The 19,237-nt window shown below is 45.3% G+C and overlaps 1 protein-coding gene across 1 annotated transcript in view; it reads left to right on the top strand.

Annotated features, from left to right (window-relative positions):
• Positions 1–19,237, top strand: part of LOC139265513 (ADP-ribosylation factor-like protein 6) — a 289,756-nt gene that overhangs the window by 2,106 nt on the left and 268,413 nt on the right. The window contains exon 2 of the mRNA XM_070882529.1: positions 9,554–9,687. Coding sequence (XP_070738630.1) covers positions 9,589–9,687 — 99 coding nt within the window. The 5' untranslated portion in view covers positions 9,554–9,588. The remainder of the gene's footprint in view (positions 1–9,553; positions 9,688–19,237) is intronic.

Genomic DNA, 19,237 nt, shown 5'->3' with positions numbered 1-19,237 from the left:
GAACCTTGGGTAGTTTGGCCTGGTAGTCGAGGGGAAGTGGGTGATGCAGCAGAAGTAGCTGAATGGATGTTAATGAACTATTTGCACGTTGTTGAAGCTGAGTGTGGAGATAAAAGAGAGGAGTTTATAGAGTTAGTTGGTAGTAGAAACATAGAAAATAGGTGCAGGAGTAGGCCATTCGGCCCTTCGAGCCTGCACCGCCATTCAATAAGATCATGGCTGATCATTCCTTCAGTACCCCTTTCCTGCTTTCTCTCCATACCCCTTGATCCCCTTAATCGTAAGGGCCATATCTAACTCCTCTTGAATATATCCAATGAACTGGCATCAACAACTCTGCGGCAGGGAATTCCACAGGTTAACAATTCTATGAGTGAAAAAATTTCTCCTCATCTCAGTCCTAAACAGCCTGCCCCTTATCCTAAGACTGTGTCCCCTGGTTCTGGACTTCCCCAACATCGGGAACATTCTTCCCGCATCTAGTCTGTCAAGTCCAGTCAGAATCTTATATGTTTCTATGAGATCCCCTCGCATCCTTCTAAACTCCAGTGAATAAAGGCCCAGTTGATCCAGTCTCTTCTCATATGTCATTCCAGCCATCCCTGGAATCAGTCTGATGAACCTTCGCTGCACTCCCTCAATAGCCAGAACGTCCTTCCTCAGATTAGGAGACCAAAACTGAACACAATATTCCAGGTGGGGCCTCACCAAGGCCCTGTACAACTGCAGCAAGACTTCCCTATACTCAAATCCCCTTGCTATGAAGGCCAACATACCATTTGCCTTCTTCACCACCTGCTGTACCTGCATGCCAACTTTCAACGACTGATGAACCATGACACCCAGGTCTCGCTGCACCTCCCCTTTTCCTAATCTTCCGCCATTCAGATAATATTCTGCCTTCATATTTTTGCCCCCAAAGTGGATAACCTCACATTTATCCACATTATACTGCATCTGCTATGTATTTGCCCACTCGCCTAATCTGTCCAAATCACCCTGCAGCCTCTTAGTGCCCTCCTCACAGATCACACCGCCACCCAATTTAGTGTCATCTGCAAACTTGGAGATATTACACTCAATTCCATCATCTAAATCATTAATATATATTGTAAAGAGCTGGAGTCCCAGCACTGAGCCCTGTGGCACTCCACTAGTCACTGCCTGCCATCCTGAAAAGGACCCGTTAATCCCGACTCTGCTTCCTGTCTGCCAACCAGTTCTCTATCCACGTCAGTACATTACCCCCAATACCATGTGCTTTCATTTTGCACACCAATCTCTTGTGTGGGACCTTGTCAAAAGCATTTTGAAAGTCCAAATACACCACATCCACTGGTTCTCCCTTGTCCACCCTACTAGTTACATCCTCAAAAAATTCCAGAAGATTTGTCAAGCATGATTTTCCTTTCATAAATCCATGCTGACTTGGACCAATCCTATCACTGCTCTCCAAATGCGCTGCTATTTCATCCTTAATGATCGATTCCAATATTTTCCACACCACCGATGTCAGGCTAACTGGTCTATAATTACCCGTTTGCTCTCTCCCTCCTTTTTTAAAAAGTGGTGTTACATTAGCAACTCTCCAATCCATAGGAACTGATCCAGAGTCGATACACTGCTGGAAAATGACGACAAATGCATCCACTATTTCTTAGGCCACTTCCTTAAGTGCACTGGGATGTAGACTATCAGGCCCTGGGGATTTATCGGCCTTCAACTCCGTCAATTTCCCTAACACAATTTCCCACCTAATAAGGATATCCTTCAGTTTCTCCTTCTCACTAGTCCTTCGGACCCCTAGTACATCGGGAAGATTATTTGTGTCTTCCTTTGTGAAGACAGAACCAAAGTACTTGTTCAATTGGTCTGCCATTTCTTTGTTCCCCATTATAAATTCACCCAAATCCGACTGCAAGGGACCAACGCTTGTCTTCACTAATCTTTTTCTCTTCACATACCTATAGAAGCTTTTGCAGTCATTTTTTTTGTTTCCGGCAAGCTTCCTCTCGTACTCTATTTTCCCCCTCATAATTAAACGCTTTGTCCTCCTCTGCTGTATTCTAAATTTCTCCCAGTCCTCTGGTTTGCTACTTTTTCTGGCCAATTTGTATGCCTCTTCCTTGGATTTAACACTATCATTAATTTCCCTTGTTAGCCACGGTTGAGCCACCTTCCCCATTTTATTTTTACTCCAGACAGGGATGTACAATTGTTGAAGTTCGTCCATATGATCTTTAAATGTTTGCCATTGCATATCCACCGTCAACGCTTTAAGTATCATTTGCCAGTCTAATCTAGCCAATTCGCGCCTCATACCATCAAAGTTACCTTTCCTTAAGTTCAGGACCCTAGTTTCTGAATTAACTTTGTCACTCTCCATCTTAATAAAGAATTCAACAGATTATGGTCACTCTTCCCCAAGGGGCCTCGCACAACAAGATTGCTAATTAGTCCCTTCTCATTACACATCACCCAGTCGAGGATGGCCAGTTCTCTGGTTGGTTCCTCGACATATTGGTCTAGAAATCCATCCCAAATGGAAATCCTCCTCCACAGCGTTGCTACCAGTTAGGTTAGCCCAATCAATATGTAGATTAAAGTCACCCATGATTACTTCTGTACCTTTATTGCAAACATCCCTTATTTGTTGTTTGATGCTGTCTCCAACCTCACTACTACTATGTGGTGGCCTGTACACAACTCCCACAGTGTTTTCTGCCCTTTGGTATTCCGTAGCTCCACCTATACCAATTTCACATCATCCAAGCTAATGTCCTTCCTTACAATTGCATTAATTTCTTCTTTAACCAGCAACGCCACCCTGCCTCCTTTTCCTTTCTGTCTATCCTTCCTAAATGCTGAATACCCCTGGATGTTAAGTTCCCAGCCTTGGTCACCCTGGAGCCATGTCTCCGTGATGCCAATCACATCATACCCATTAACATAAGAACATAAAAACATAAGAATTAGGAACAGGAGTAGGCCATCTAGCCCCTCGAGCCTGCTCCACCATTCAAAAAGATCATGGCTGATCTGGCCGTGGATTCAGCTCCACTTACCCGCCCGCTCCCCATAACCCTTAATTCCCTTATTGGTTAAAAATCTGTCTATCTGTGATTTGAATACATTCAATGAGCTAGCCTCAACTGCTTCCTTGGGCAGAGAATTCCACAGATTCACAACCCTCTGGGAGAAGAAATTCCTTCTCAACTCGGTTTTAAATTGGCTCCCCCGTGTTTTGAGGCTGTGCCCCCTAGTTCTAGTCTCCCCGACCAGTGGAAGCAACCTCTCTGCCTCTATCTTGTCTATCCCTTTCATGATTTTAAATGTTTCTATAAGATCACCCCTCATCCTTCTGAACTCCAACGAGTAAAGACCCAGTCTACTCAATCTATCATCATAAGGTAACACCCTCATCTCCGGAATCAGCCTAGTGAATCGTCTCTGTACCCCCTCCAAAGCTAGTATATCCTTCCTTAAGTAGGGTGACCAAAACTACACGCAGTACTCCAGGTGTGGCCTCACCAATACCCTGTATAGTTGCAGCAGGACCTCCCTGCTTTTGTACTCCATCCCTCTCGCAATGAAGGCCAACATTCCATTCACCTTCCTGATTACCTGCTGCACCTGCAAACTAACTTTTTGGGCTTCATGCACAAGGACCCCCAGGTCCCTCTGCACCGCAGCATGTTGTAATTTCTCTCCATTCAAATAATATTCCCTTTTACTGTTTTTTTCCCCAAGGTGGATGACCTCACATTTTCCGACATTGTATTCCATCTGCCAAACCTTAGCCCATTCACTTAACCTATCTAAATCTCTTTGCAGCCTCTCTGTGTCCTCTACACAACCCGCTTTCCCACTAATCTTTGTGTCACCTGCAAATTTTGTTACACTACACTCTGTCCCCTCTTCCAGGTCATCTATGTATATTGTAAACAGTTGTGGTCCCAGCACCGATCCCTGTGGCACACCGCTAACCACCGATTTCCAACCCAAAAAGAACCCCTTTATCCTGATTCTCTGCTTTCTGTTTGTCAGCCAATTCTCGATCCATGCTAATACATTTCCTCTGATTCTGCGTACCTTTATCTTCTGCAGTAACCTTTTGTGTGGCACCTTATCGAATACCTTTTGGAAATCTAAATACACCACATCCATCAGTACACCTCGATCCACCATGCTCGTTATATCCTCAAAGAATTCCAGTAAATTAGTTAAACATGATTTCCCCTTCATGAATCCATGTTGCGTCTGCTTGATTGCACTATTCCTATCTAGATGTCCCGCTATTTCTTCCTTAATGATAGCTTCAAGCATTTTCCCCACTACAGATGTTAAACTAACCGGCCTTTAGTTACCTGCCTTTTGTCTGCCCCCTTTTTTAAACAGAGGCGTTACATTAGCTGCTTTCCAATCCGCTGGTACCTCCCCAGAGTCCAGAGAATTTTGGTAGATTATAACGAATGCATCTGCTATAACTTCCGCCATCTCTTTTAATATCCTGGAATGCATTTCATCAGGCCCAGGGGACTTGTCTACCTTGAGTCCCATTAGCCTGTCCAGCACTACCTCCCTAGTGATAGTGATTGTCTCAAGGTCCTCCCTTCCCACATTCCCATGACCAGCAATTTTTGGCATGGTTTTTGTGTCTTCCACTGTGAAGACCGAAGCAAAATAATTGTTTAAGGTCTCAGCCATTTCCACATTTCCCATTATTAAATCCTCCTTCTCATCTTCTAAGGGACCAACATTTATTTTAGTCACTCTCTTCCATTTTATATATCGGTAAAAGCTTTTACTATCTGTTTTTATGTTTTGCGCAAGTTTACTTTCGTAATCTATCTTTTCTTTCTTTATTGCTTTCTTAGTCATTCTTTGCTGTCGTTTAAAATGTTCCCAATCTTCTAGTTTCCCACTAAACTTGGCCACCTTATACACGTTGGTTTTTAATTTGATACTCTCCTTTATTTCCTTGGTTATCCACGGCTGGTTATCCCTTCTCTTACCGCCCTTCTTTTTCACTGGAATATATTTTTGTTGAGCACTATGAAAGAGCTCCTTAAAAGTCCTCCACTGTTCCTCAATTGTGCCACCGTTTAGTCTGTGTTCCCAGTCTACTTTAGCCAACTCTGCCCTCATCCCACTGTAGTCCCCTTTGTTTAAGCATATTATGCTCGTTTGAAACACTACTTCCTCACCCTCAATCTGTATTACAAATTCAACCATACTGTGATCACTCATTCCGAGAGGATCTTTTACTAGGAGATTGTTTATTATTCCTGACTCATTACACAGGACCAGATCTAAGATAGCTTGCTCCCTTGTAGGTTCTGTAACATACTGTTCTCAGAAACAATCCTGTATGCATTCTATGAATTCCTCCTCAAGGCTACCCCGTGCGATTTTATTTGACCAATCGATATGTAGGTTAAAATCCCCCATGATTACTGCCGTTCTTTTTTCACATGCCTCCATTATTCCCTTGATTATTGTCCGCCCCACCGTGACGTTATTATTTGGGGGCCTATAAACTACGGCCACCAGTGACTTTTTCCCCTTACTATCTCTAATCTCCATCTACAATGATTCAACATTTTGTTCATTAGAGCCAATATCATCTCTCACAACTGCCCTGATATCATCCTTTATTAACAGAGCTATCCCACCTCCTTTCCCTTCTTGTCTATCCTTCCGAATTGTCAGATACCCCTGTATGTTTAATTCCCAGTCTTGGCCACCCTGCAACCACATTTATGTAATGGCCACCAAATCATACCCATTTGTAATGATTTGTGCCGTCAACTCATTTACTTTATTTTGAATGCTGCGTGCGCTTAGGTAGAGTGTTTTAATACTATTTATTAAACCATGATTTTTAGTTTTGACCCCTCCTGCAGCCCCTTTATATTCATACATATTGTCCCTTCCTATCACCTTGTGGTTTACCCTGACCCCAATGCTACTCTGCTCTGTTGCCTCCTGCCTTTTGCATTCTTTCTTGGGGTCCTGTTCATCTGAGCTCTCACCCACTCTAACTAGCTCAGAGCCCTCTCCTGTGTTCCGAATACTCATCGCATTGAGGCACCAAGCTTTCAGGCTTGCCTTTTTATTACACTTTGACCCTTTAGAATTTTGCTGTACAGGCGTCCTTTTTGTTTTTTGCCTTGGGTTTCTCTGCCCTCCACTTTTCCTCATCTCCTTTCTATCTTTTGCTTCTGTCTCCATTTTATTCCCCTCTGTCTCCCTGCATAGGTTCCCATCCCCCTGCCATATTAGTTTAACTCTTCCCAAACAGCACTGGCAAACACTCCCCCAAGGACATTAGTTCCGGTCCTGCCCAGGTGCAGACTGTCCGGTTTGTACTGGTCCCACCTGCCCCAGAACCGGTTCCAATGTCCCAGGAATTTGAATCCCTCCCCTCTGCACAACTGCTCAAGCCACGTATTCATCTGAGCTATCCTGCGATTCCTACTCTGACTAGCACGTGGCACTGGTAGCAAACCCGAGATTACTACTTTTGAGGCCCTACTTTTTAATTTAGCTGCTAGCTCCCTAAATTCGTCTCATAGGACCTCATCCCGTTTTTTACCTATATCGTTAGTACCTTTATGCACCATTACAACTGGCTGTTCACCCTCCCTTTTCAGAATGTCCTACACTCGCTCCAAGAGATCCTTGAGCCTTGCACCAGGGAGGCAACATACCATCCTGGAGTCTCGGTTGCGGCCGCAGAAACGCCTATCTATTCCCCTTACAATTGAATCCCCTATCACTATCGCTCTCCCACTCTTTTTCCTGCCTTCCTGTGCAGCAGAGCCCGCCATGGTGCCATGACCCTGGCTGCTGCTGCCCTCCCCTGATGAGTCATCCCCCTCAACAGTACCCAAAGTGGTGTATCTGTTTTGCAGGGGGATGACCGCAGGGGACCCCTGCACTACCTTCCTTACACTGCTCTTCCTGTTGGTCTTCCATTCCCTATCTGGCTGTGTACCCTTTACCTGCGGTAAGACCTGTGTACCCTTTACCTGTGGAGAAAAGAAGCCAGGGTTATCATTGCTCTCCAGGATGATCCTGGAGTAGTGAGCAATTTTGGCAGAGGAGAGGAAAACCCAATGGTGTTTGATGTAGTCCAGCCATCTTAACCAGTTGAGTGACAGATAGTAAAGATTCTACTAGTACAAGGATATTAAAGGTGGAAGTGAGAGAGTGGCAGATCAAGAGCTGCAGAAGTATTGTGGAGAATGGAAATCCAAACGCTATGCAATTGGCAGCTTGAAAGCACAATTGTAAGTGAGCTGTAAGCAGAATTTTTCATGGTGGACACAGAATGATGTGGGGTTGGAAGGGTTTAGGGCAATGTGGATGGTGAGAGATACAAGGAAGTAGTTGGAGGTGGCCTTGTCTGTGATTGAGACCACGTAGTAGAGAGGCTACATGAGATGTAAGGCAGAAGGGATGGCTGTGAATATGATAAAAAAAGTTTGTATGAGTAGAAGAGGTTGTGGAGAGGACTGGAGGATAGTGAAATCAGAGAGTAGAGGGCAAGGAGAGTCAAAATGGAGATTGAAATTGTTAGATATGGAAGAACTCCACAAGACTGAGTACTGTGAGCTAAAACTGATGTGACCTTAGTCTCTTTAATACAACTCCAGAGTGCCTAAGCAGTAAGACAGACAACCTTTTATACTCCCTTGCACGAGGTGTGCAGGTGACCCTTGGGCCTCCAACAGTTGCGCCCTCTGGTGGTAACACAGTTACAATGTTTACATACATAACAGAAATCACCAGGGATGAGGAGTCGCTCAGTCCAGATGCTTCGGGAGAATATCTCTGTTAGTCATTCATTTGAACTGTTCACCCATCACTTATTCAATCTATCATCCCATCGCTCGGCATGGGTCGGCATTTCACTCAGTGTGTCTGTCATCTCATCCTCTGTCATTTGCTTCATCTGTCAGTTAGTGGGTTGGCTGATCTGCCATTTAGCAGTCATTCATAGAAACATAGAAACATAGAAAATAGGTGCAGGAGTAGGCCATTTGGCCCTTCTAGCCTGCACCGCCATTCAATGAGTTCATGGCTGAACATGCAACTTCAGTATCCCATTCCTGCTTTCTCACCATACCCCTTGATTCCCCGAGTAGTAAGGACTTCATCTAACTCCTTTTTGAATATATTTAGTGAATTGGCCTCAACAACTTTCTGTGGTAGAGAATTCCACAGGTTCACCACTCTCTGGGTGAAGAAATTCCTCCTCATCTCGGTCCTAAATGGCTTCCCCCTTATCCTTAGACTGTGTCCCCTGGTTCTGGACTTCCCCAACATTGGGAACATTCTTCCTGCACCTAACCTGTCTAACCCCGTCAGAATTTTAAACGTTTCTATGAGGTCCCCTCTCATTCTTCTGAACTCCAGTGAATACAAGCCCAGTTGATCCAGTCTTTCTTGATAGGTCAGTCCTGCCATCCCGGGAATCAGTCTGGTGAACCTTCGCTGCACTCCCTCAATAGCAAGAATGTCCTTCCTCAGGTTAGGAGACCAAAACTGTACACAATATTCCAGGTGTGGCCTCACCAAGGCCCTGTACAATTGTAGCAACACCTCCCTGCCCCTGTACTCAAATCCCCTCGCTATGAAGGCCAACATGCCATTTGCTTTCTTAACCGCCTGCTGTACCTGCATGCCAACCTTCAATGACTGATGTACCATGACACCTAGGTCTCTTTGATGTTTTACTATTGTCTATAACACCATCCCTTCTATCTGGTATTTTGTTGGTGTTTTGCTCCACCTTTCGACATGTCATTCAATCTGCTGTTGGTCTGGCATTTGCTCATTTAGGTATATTATTCAGTTGGTGTTTCATTCAGTCTGCCATTCATTTCATCAAGTAGTCTGTCAATCACTTGATCAGTCATTTGGCCTTTCAGTCAGCCAGTCAGTTGTTTAGTCTGTCATCCAGCATGTCTGCCTTTTGGTTGGGCATCTGTCTATCATTCGGTTGGTTAGTGGGTAGGTCTATTTGCCACTTGGTTGGTTAATTACTTGTTTGGTCTGTCTGTCATTTAGTCTGAATGCCATTTGGTTGCTTTGTCATTCTGTCCATCATTTGGTTAGTTGGTCTTTAATTTGGCATTTCAGTCTATTTGTCCTGGTCTGTCTGATATTCAGTCAGTCTGTCAGCTACTCTGTTGGCCTGCTTTATCAATTAGTCTGTCAGTTGTATGATGTGTTATTTGTTCTGTTAGTTAGTCAGCCTATTAATAGTGAAATAAACTGCATCATTTTTGAATGTAGTGTGGAGATTTATTTTCAGAAGACATATATTAGTGCACCAAATGGTGAGTTGGCAGGCATTTATAGTGGTACAGACAGTGTTGATGATTAGGCAGAGCATGTTATTTCGGGGCCACTAGATTGTGCTCAAGATCATAGAATTCATCATGAAGGTGCATGTTTAGAGAGCTGAGTAGAAGTCCTGTCAATCAATGATTAACACCCTGGATGTGCATCACTCTGAACCATTTCTTTTTCTCTGCCTCAGGCTGCCTCTTGTGGTCCTCATGCTGTAGCTTGCTAATGAAGCAGCGACTGCCAGTAAAAGTGCTGTGCAAAAAGGTATCTGTAAAAGGAGCCTTGACAGTAAAAATGCAGCTGCAAGAAAATAATGCACCAAAGGTAATGCAGGTACAGTTATGAAAAGGAGAAAAAACAGAAATTGTATAACATACTGTTAATCACACTTTAAGAATCATAACTCCAAAAGACCAGAGAAGGTAATCCAAGCAGCACCCATTTTGTAGAGGCAATTGCTGAGAAAGGGATTGAGTAAATAAAGATTGCGGATTTCAATGTACAACCAATTTATGTAGAATTGCCTAAAATAAAGAGGTCTAATGAGACTCTCAAATGCTCTGTACAAAGCCTTCAGAAATTGTTGTTTGCAGTTCATTGAATCTGCACCCCGTGAATTGAGGATTTGGGTTTACTCCTCCCATGTGCAACCTAAATGTGAAGGGGTGCTTTGTGAGCACGCAATCATTGAATCAGCTCTTAAGTATTACGAACAGTTGACTGAAATGTCGGTAGATAAGCAAGTTAACAGAAACCATTGAAATGGAAAAAATATTGAACTTTGCCCTAATTTATTGAATTAGTCTAAGCCTAGAGGTTTCTATTTACGATACCATCCTGTTTTTATAAGTTTCTTCTATTTTATGGGCAGTGTTAATACTTTAACTAGGCTCCATTAAGATAACAGACATGAGTATCATACAAGGATATTCATCCTCATCATCAAAGGCAGTCCTCGGAATCGAGGAAGACTTGCTTCCACTCTTAACATGAGTTCTGAGGTGACCGTATAGTCCAATACGAGAACCACAGTCTCTGCCACAGGTGGGACAAATATTCGTTGAGGGAAGGGGTGGATGGGACTGGTTTGCCGCACGCTCTTTCCGATGCCTGCGCTTGATTTCTGCATGCTCTCGGCAACGAGACTCGAGGAGCTCAGCGCCCTCCCGGATGCACTTCCTCCACTTAGGGCGGTCTTTGGTCAGGGACTCCCATATGTCAGTGGGGATGTTGCACTTTACCAGGGAGGCTTTGAGGGTGTTCTTGTAACATTTCCACTGCCCACCTTTGGCTTGTTTGCCGTGAAGGAGCTCCGAGTAGAGCGCTTGCTTTCGGAGTCTTGTGTCTGGCATGCGAACTATGTGGCCTGCCCAGTGGAGCTGATCAAGTGTGGTCAGTGCTTCAATGCTGGGGTTGTTAAGTATATGCTAATATCATAAATAATAATTTCTATCATTCTATTAGGCTAATATCGCAAATAATTTCTATACTTATATTAGGCTTTTTAAAAATTAATTTTTGACGTGTCATGTGGTAATTGGCCAGGTTGGCTTTGTCTTGCTTTTTGTAGACAGGACATACATGGGCAATTGTCCACATTATTGGATAGATGCCAGTGCTGCAGCTGTATTGGAACAACTTGGTTAGGGGCGTGGCTAGTTCTAGAGCACAAGTTTTCACTACCACAGCTAGGATCTTGTTGGGGCCATAGCCTTTGCTGCCTCCAGTGAACTCGGCTGTTTCTTGATGCCATGTGGAGTGAATCGAATTGGCTGAAGACTTGCATCTGTGATGGTGGGGTCCTCAGGACAATCCAGAGGTGGGAAGAGAGTCAGTCATTGGCTGGGCTATGATTGGATAGCCAAGAGTGGAACCAAGTGAAGGCAATGCCACTGAGCTGGACGATGGAGATGGGGCATTGGAGGAGGATGATCTGCTCAACCATGTTGAAAGGCTTTAGAGTGAGTAAGGAGGGACAATGCACTGGAGCAACAGTCACAGAAAATGTAGTTTGTGTATTTTATTAAGGCTGTGGAAGGGATGGAAACCTGATTGGGAAAATTCAAACATGGAGTTGTAGCAAAGATGGGTACAGACTTGGGAAATGACAACACATTCAGGGATATTGGGGAAGAAGTGGAAGTTGTAGATGGTTTGGCAGTTAGCGAGACATGGCATACATGGCTTTTACCCCAAAATCTGCTTGGCCCGACTACACCTATTCCAGAAATGCCCCCAGTATACTCTGATAGTCAAGGAAATCTGAGGCCCACTGTGTACAAGGTTCACTTCTATTAATACTTGTCTCGGCAAAGCAATACAAAATGTGCTTTTACCAGGAGATAGTGCTCCATTCCAATTAGTAACGTAATTCTCCGTCCTACTCCCATTCACACTCTGACCCTGACCTCTCTGTCCTCGGCCTCCGACACTGTTCCAATGAAGCTGAATGACAGCTCGAGGAACAGCACCTCATCTTTCAATTGGGCACTTTACAGCCTTCTGAACTCAGCATTGAGTTCAACAATTTCAGATCATAACCACTGCCCCCATTTATTCGGACAGTAGCTGATGGTAATGATTCTGCTGTTGTCATTTACACCTCCTCTGGACCCATCTTTTGTTTCTTGCCCCATTACCATCTCCTTTCGCCTTGCACCATAATCCCTTTTTTCATTTAATTGCTCTTGCCTTCCACGCTATCACAGACCTTCCCTTTTGTTCTTTCCTCCCCTCCACCCTTTCCTTGCTTCTGTACTTGCTTAAAACCTGCTACATCTCTAACTTGTTCCAGTTCTGATAAAAGGTCAATGACCTGAAATGTTAATCCTGTTCCTCTATCCATGGATGCTGGCTGACGTGCTGAGCATTTCCATCATTTTCTGTTTTTAATTAAGATTTCCAACATGTGCAGTATTTTGCTATTGTAGTAAAGTACCTATTTGACAGTTTGTCATACTGGTGCACTCACCTGCCTCGTTGGCAATTAGTATTATTAAATGCATACTCGTCAACAAACACACAGTAGTAATGTTGAAACAATAACAGGCAATTCAAAAGCTAGACCTTGTTAACTTATTCCAGTTATGGTTACGGCTTTAGCTCGCCACCGACTACACTGCAATTTACTTCAAAGAACACCATAAGCTATTTCTAAGTTAATATAGTTCAGCAGCGCTCTGTAGTCCCTTGGTTCCAATCTTGGATTAACCCACTGTCGTATCTTGGGTGTCCAGTACATTGACTGATCCCAACAAGATGGTGACAAGTTCAGCTATCAGAATAGTCCTTGAAAAACGAGTCTTATCAAGGTTGATCAGCATACATGCCAATCTACAAAGCTAGCAGAGCATCCCAAAAGCTGACAATTCAACTTCAGACCAGGCACGTGAAAACAAGTAATAACATGGGTTTCGTGATTTAGCTCTAAGTATGCAAAAATATTCCTTTATTTGTATTGGAGGGGAAAAGAAACAAGCACATGAAAGTCTGAAGAGGAAATTCAAACATTGAAGGCACAACATTGGCCGTGTATTTCGAGGAAGCCCAGCAGATGATCCCTCAGAAAATTGATAACTTTTACATTAAAATGATGCATTCTAGTTAATTTAAAACATTTTAAAACTTCACAATTAATATATTTTTAATCTCAAAAAAGATAAAACAAGTGATATTATGATTTTCAACAGATGAACCAAACCATCACTTTGCCCAACAGTCACCCATCCACATCTAGCCCCCACATCCAAATTCACAAAGGTGCTGTATGTTATGTCCTTGGCTGCACTGTTAATGACTCTACGAGGCAATGTGTTGTACTTGAACTGTAGTGACCTGAGTCCTTTATTGATAACTCCAGAGTGAGGATCACACCTGGTAGAATGCCTTTTATACTAGGCCAGGCACACCTGTACAGATAACCTACAAGTCTTCCACTGCTGTGTCCTCTGGTGGCACACCTTGTGATAGTACAAACAGTAGCCATGTAGGATACATGACATCACTCTCCCCCAAGCCTTTAGTGCAAATCGACTCTGCATTGACTGTGCTCTGGGCTTAGCTCCATCTGGTTGACCCTTGGCGGGTCGTTTCAATCTTGGGTGAGTGGTTGGTGTTTCGTTGGCATTAGAGTGCTTGTGGTTGCTGTTTGTGTGTGTCCCTGACCACATCACTCTCCCCCTGCCGCCCCCCCCCTCCCCCCACATATAGATTATGCCGGAGGCTCATTGCATTCATAAACATTCAAGTCCAGAAAAACAAGTTTGCATTACATTTGTGGTTCAGTTGTGAGAAAAATAGAAAATAGGTGCAGGAGTAGGCCATTCGGCCCTTCGAGCCTGCACCGCCATTCAATGAGTTCATGGCTGAACATGTAACTTCAGTACCCCATTCCTGCTTTCTCGCCATACCCCTTGATCCCCCTAGTAGTAAGGACTTCATTTAACTCATTTTTGAATATATTTAGTGAATTGGCCTCAACAACTTCCTGTGGTAGAGAATTCCACAGGTTCACCACTCTCTGGGTGAAGAAGTTTCTCCTCATCTCGGTCCTAAATGGCTTACCTCTTATCCTTAGACTGTGACCCCTGGTTCTGGACTTCCCCAACATTGGGAACATTCTTCCTGCATCTAACCTGTCTAAACCCGTCAGAATTTTAAACGTTTCTATGAGATCCCCTCTCATTCTTCTGAACTCCAGTGAATACAAGTCCAGTTGATCCAGTCTTTCTTGATAGGTCAGTCCCACCATCCCGGGAATCAGTCTGGTGAACCTTCGCTGCACTCCCTCAATAGCAAGAATGTCCTTCCTCAAGTTAGGAGATCAAAACTGTACACAGTACTCCAGGTGTGGCCTCACCAAGGCCCTGTACAACTGTAGTAACACCTCCCTGCCCCTGTACTCAAATCCCCTCGTTATGAAGGCCAACATGTCATTTGCTTTCTTAACCGCCTGCTGTACCTGCATGCCAACATTCAATGACTGATATACCATGACACCCAGGTCTCATTGCACCTCCCCTTTTCCTAATCTGTCACCATTCAGATAATAGCCCGCCTCTCTGTTTTTACCACCAAAGTGGATAACCTCACATTTATCCACATTATACTTCATCTGCCATGCATTTGCCCACTCACCTAACCTATCCAAGTCACTCTGCAGCCTCACAGTATCCTCCTCGCAGCTCACACTGCCACCCAACTTAGCGTCATCTGCAAATTTGGAGATACTACATTTAATCCCCTCGTCTAAATCATTAATGTACAGTGTAAACAGCTGGGGCCCCAGCACAGAACCTTGCGGTACCCCACTAGTCACTGCCTGCCATTCTGAAAAGTCCCCATTTACTCCTACTCTTTGCTTCCTGTCTGACAACCAGTTCTCAATCCACGTCAGCACACTAACCCCAATCCCATGTGCTTTAACTTTGCACATTAATCTCTTGTGTGGGACCTTGTCGAAAGCCTTCTGAAAGTCCAAATACACCACATCAACTGGTTCTCCCTTGTTCACTCTACTGGAAACATTCTCAAAAAATTCCAGAAGGTTTGTCAAGCATGATTTCCCTTTCACAAATCCATTCTGACTTGGACCTATCATGTCACCTCTTTCCAAATGCGCTGCTATGACATTCTTAATAATTGATTCCATCATTTTACCCACTACTGAGATCAGGCTGACCGGTCTATAATTCCCTGTTTTCTCTCTCCCTCCTTTTTTAAAAAGTGGGGTTACATTGGCTACCCTCCACTCCATACGAACTGATCCAGAGTCAATGGAATGTTGGAAAATGACTTTCAATGCATCTGCTATTTCCAAGACCACCTCCTTAAGTGCTCTGGGATGCAGTCCATCAGGCCCTGGGGATTTATCGGCCTTCAATCCCATCAATTTCCCCAACACAATTTCCCGACTAATAAGGATTTCCATCAGTTCCTCCTTCTTAACAGATCTTCTGACTCCTTTTATATCCGGAAGGTTGTTTGTGTCCTCCTTAGTGAATACCGAACCAAAGTACTTGTTCAATTGGTCTGCCATTTCTTTGTTCCCCGTTATGACTTCCCTGATTCTGACTGCAGGGGACCTACGTTTGTCTTTACTAACCTTTTTCTCTTTACATATCTATAGAAGCTTTTGCAGTCCGTTTTAACGTTCCCTGCAAGCTTCCTCTCGTACTCTATTTTCCCTGCCCGAATCAAACCCTTTGTCCTCCTCTGCTGAGTTCTAAATTTCTCCCAGTCCCTGGGTTCGCTGCTATTTCTGGCCAATTTGTATGCCACTTCCTTGGCTTTAATACTATCCCTGATTTCACTTGATAGCCACGGTTGAGCCACCTTCCCTTTTTTATTTTTACGCCAGACAGGGATGTACGTTAGATTGGTGAGATACATTATTGATACGTACTGGGGCTCGGTAACCGGTGCGTAAGGACAAGCTAGTTCCAGAACTGCTGGATGGTGTTCAGGCAGTCTGGTGGCGGTACGGTGCCCGGTGCTGGCAGTGGGAACCTGGTTGGCTCAAGTTGCTTGCTCTTGGGGCTGTTGCCGTTGCTCCTAGCGTTGGGCCGGTTCACAGATGCCTGTGACCTCCCTGTTCTTTCTTTGCGCCCCAGGTCGCTGCTGCTCCCTGAGGAGCTGTTGTCTCGCAATGCACAGGGAACTGCTGACTCGCTGGCCTGGGCACTGTTTGGTTTGGGATCCTGGCTGGTCTCGGTCCCCTTTGGGAGGACTGTTGCGGGTGACCCTTCGCTCCCGGGTATAGCCTTGGTGGTGATGGGGTCTGGGGACTGCGCCTTAGCACAGTTTGCTCTTTCAGGCTCATGGCGGTTGGTGCTGGAGCGGATCAGGGGCAGGGTATCGATACCGGAGCCATTGCCCTCCTGAGATCGCTTGCTCTGCAGCTCGTGTGTATTGGCTGCTTGTGGCCACACTCCATGGTGCATAACTCTGGTCCCAGGGACGCAGGATACAGCGTTTGGTAGTTTGCTGGACCTGTGTGCTCCTGATGGGTGTTTGCCCGCTGCATTGTCTGTGTCCAGTTGAAATCCTACATCGCACAACGTTTCATTACTTATTGTGAATACCCTGCAGCTCCGATCGCGTGACTTTTCTTTGCTTGTTGCATGTACACGATTCTGTTCATCAATTACACATTTTACATGCTCGCAATCGCGTGACTTTTCCTTGCTTATTGCATGTACACAACTCTGATCATCAGTTACACATTTTATCTCTAACTCACAGTTGCTATTACATTGCTTGAGTGTGTGGAACTGTCCCTTTAAGTGTGGTGGGTTGCAGGCCTCCTTTAAGAGAGCCTTGCTTTCTTTACCCCAATCCTCTTCTCCGTTTGGTGCCACGTGTTGCTCCATCAGCGCTGCACCTCGTGGTCTGGCCGCCACCATCTTTTTCTTCAGCGCTTCACCTCGTGGTTTGGGCGCCATCTTTCCTCCATCCACGATGTCGATTGCGGTGATCCTCTTCTCCCCGGGTTCTGCCTCCGAAGCTGGGAAGTCGCCTCTGGATCCGATTTTCTTTTTCCGGAGTCCTGCCACTGGAGCCTGGAAGGTGCGCTCGGGTCATCCCAGCTGGATTATCTCCACGCAGTGGTCTGTGCCTCGGGTGCTGTGCTGGTCTGCTCTCTGGTGCTGGATCCAACCTCAGGTGAGGGCTTTCTCACTGGAGGGATGAAGTCTGGAACGAGAGGCCTATAAAGGCCAGCGGGAGTCAGGCAGTTCGAGCAGTCAGTCGAGGAGGCGGGAGCTCGGAGCAGTGCGAGTCCGGGGTCGGCGAGAGGCCTATAAAGGCCAGCAGGAGTCAGGCAGTTCGAGCAGTCAGTCGAGGAGGCGGGAGCTCGGAGCAGCGCGGGTCCGGGGTCGGCGAGAGGCCTATAAAGGCGGAGCTTGTGCAGCTACAGGGAGAAGGCAAAAAAGAAGTAGAAAGAAACAGAAAGGTGACGTCACAGCCAAGGGGGTAAGTGATTGGCTGGTGATTGGTGAGTAGTTTTTCTTTTTTCTCTTCTATAACAATGAGTAACTTTTAACATTGTTGTTGCCAATTTAAGTGTATCTAAGGGTTAAGTTATGGCAGGGGAGCTCGGTCACGTGTTATGTTCCTCCAGTACCATGTGGGAACTCAGGGACGACTCCAGTGTCCCTGACGACTACGTGTGTGGGAAGTGTATCCATCGCCAGCTCCTGACGGACTGCGTTGTGGAATTGGAGCTGAGGGTGGATTCACTCTGGAGCATCCACGATGCTGAGAATGACGTGAGTAGCACGTGTAGCGAGTTGGTCTTACCGCAGGAGAAGGGTCCACAGCCAGCTAGGGAATGGAAGACCAGCAGGAAGAGTAGTGCAAGGAAGGTGGTGCAGGGGTCCCCTGTGGTCATCCCCTTGCAAAACAGATACACTGCTTTGAGTACTGTTGAGGGGGATGACTTATCAGGGGAGGGCAGCAGCAGCCAAGTTCATGGCACCGTGGCTGGCTCTGTTGCACAGGAGGGCAGGAAAAAGAGTGGGAGAGCGATAGTGATAGGGGATTCAATTGTGAGGGGAATAGATAGGCGTTTCTGCGGCCGCAACCGAGACTCCAGGATGGTATGTTGCCTCCCTTGTGCAAGGGTCAAGGATGTCTCAGAGTGGGTGCAGGACATTCTAAAAAGGGAGGGAGAACAGCCAGTTGTCGTGGTGCACATTGGTACCAACGACATAGGTAAAAAAAGGGATGAGGTCCTATGAAACGAATTTAAGGAGCTAGGAGCTAAATTAAAAAGTAGGACCTCAAAAGTAGTAATCTCGGGATTGTTACCAGTGCCACGTGCTAGTCAGAGTAGGAATTGCAGGATAGCGCAGATGAATACGTGGCTTGAGCAATGGTGCAGCAGGGAGGGATTCAAATTCCTGGGGCATTGGAACCGGTTCTGGGGGAGGTGGGATCAGTACAAACCGGACGGTCTGCACCTGGGCAGGACTGGAACCAATGTCCTAGGGGGAGTGTTTGCTAGTGCTGTTGGGGAGGAGTTAAACTAATATGGCAGGGGGATGGGAACCAATGCAGGGAGACAGAGGGAAACAAAAAGGAGACAAAAGCAAAAGACAGAAAGGAGAGGAGGAAAAATGGAGGGCAGAGAAACCCAAGGCAAAGAACAAAAAGGGCCACTGTACAGCAAAATTCTAAAAGGACAAAGGATGTTAAAAAAACAAGCCTGAAGGCTTTGTGTCTTAATGCAAGGAGTATCCGTAATAAGGTGGATGAATTAACTGTGCAAATAGATGTTAACAAATATGATGTGATTGGGATTACAGAGCCGTGGCTCCAGGATGATCAGGGCTGGGAACTCAACATCCAGGGGTATTCAACATTCAGGAAGGATAGGACAAAAGGAAAAGGAGGTGGGGTAGTATTGCTGGTTAAAGAGGAGAGTAATGCAATAGTTAGGAAGGACATTAGCTTGGATGATGTGGAATCTATATGGGTAGAGCTGCAGAACACCAAAGGGCAAAAAATGTTAGTGGGAGTTGTGTACAGACCTCCAAACAGTAGTAGTGATGTTGGGGAGGGCATCAAACAGGAAATTAGGGGTGCATGCAATAAAGGTGCAGCAGTTATAATGGGTGACTTTAATATGCACATAGATTGGGCTAGCCAAACTGGAAGCAATACGGTGGAGGAGGATTTCCTGGAGTGCATAAGGGATGGTTTTCTAGACCAATATGTCGAGGAACCAACTAGTGGGGAGGCCATCTTAGACTGGGTGTTGTGTAATGAGAGAGGATTAATTAGCAATCTCGTTGTGCGAGGCCCCTTGGGGAAGAGTGACCATAATATGGTGGAATTCTGCATTAGGATGGAGAATGAAACAGTTAATTCAGAG

The sequence above is a fragment of the Pristiophorus japonicus genome, chromosome 6, assembly GCF_044704955.1.
Source record: "Pristiophorus japonicus isolate sPriJap1 chromosome 6, sPriJap1.hap1, whole genome shotgun sequence".
NCBI classification, from domain to species: domain Eukaryota; kingdom Metazoa; phylum Chordata; class Chondrichthyes; family Pristiophoridae; genus Pristiophorus; species Pristiophorus japonicus.
The sequence above is the reverse complement of the archived record's forward strand: the minus strand, read 5'-3'. Positions and strand labels throughout refer to the sequence as shown.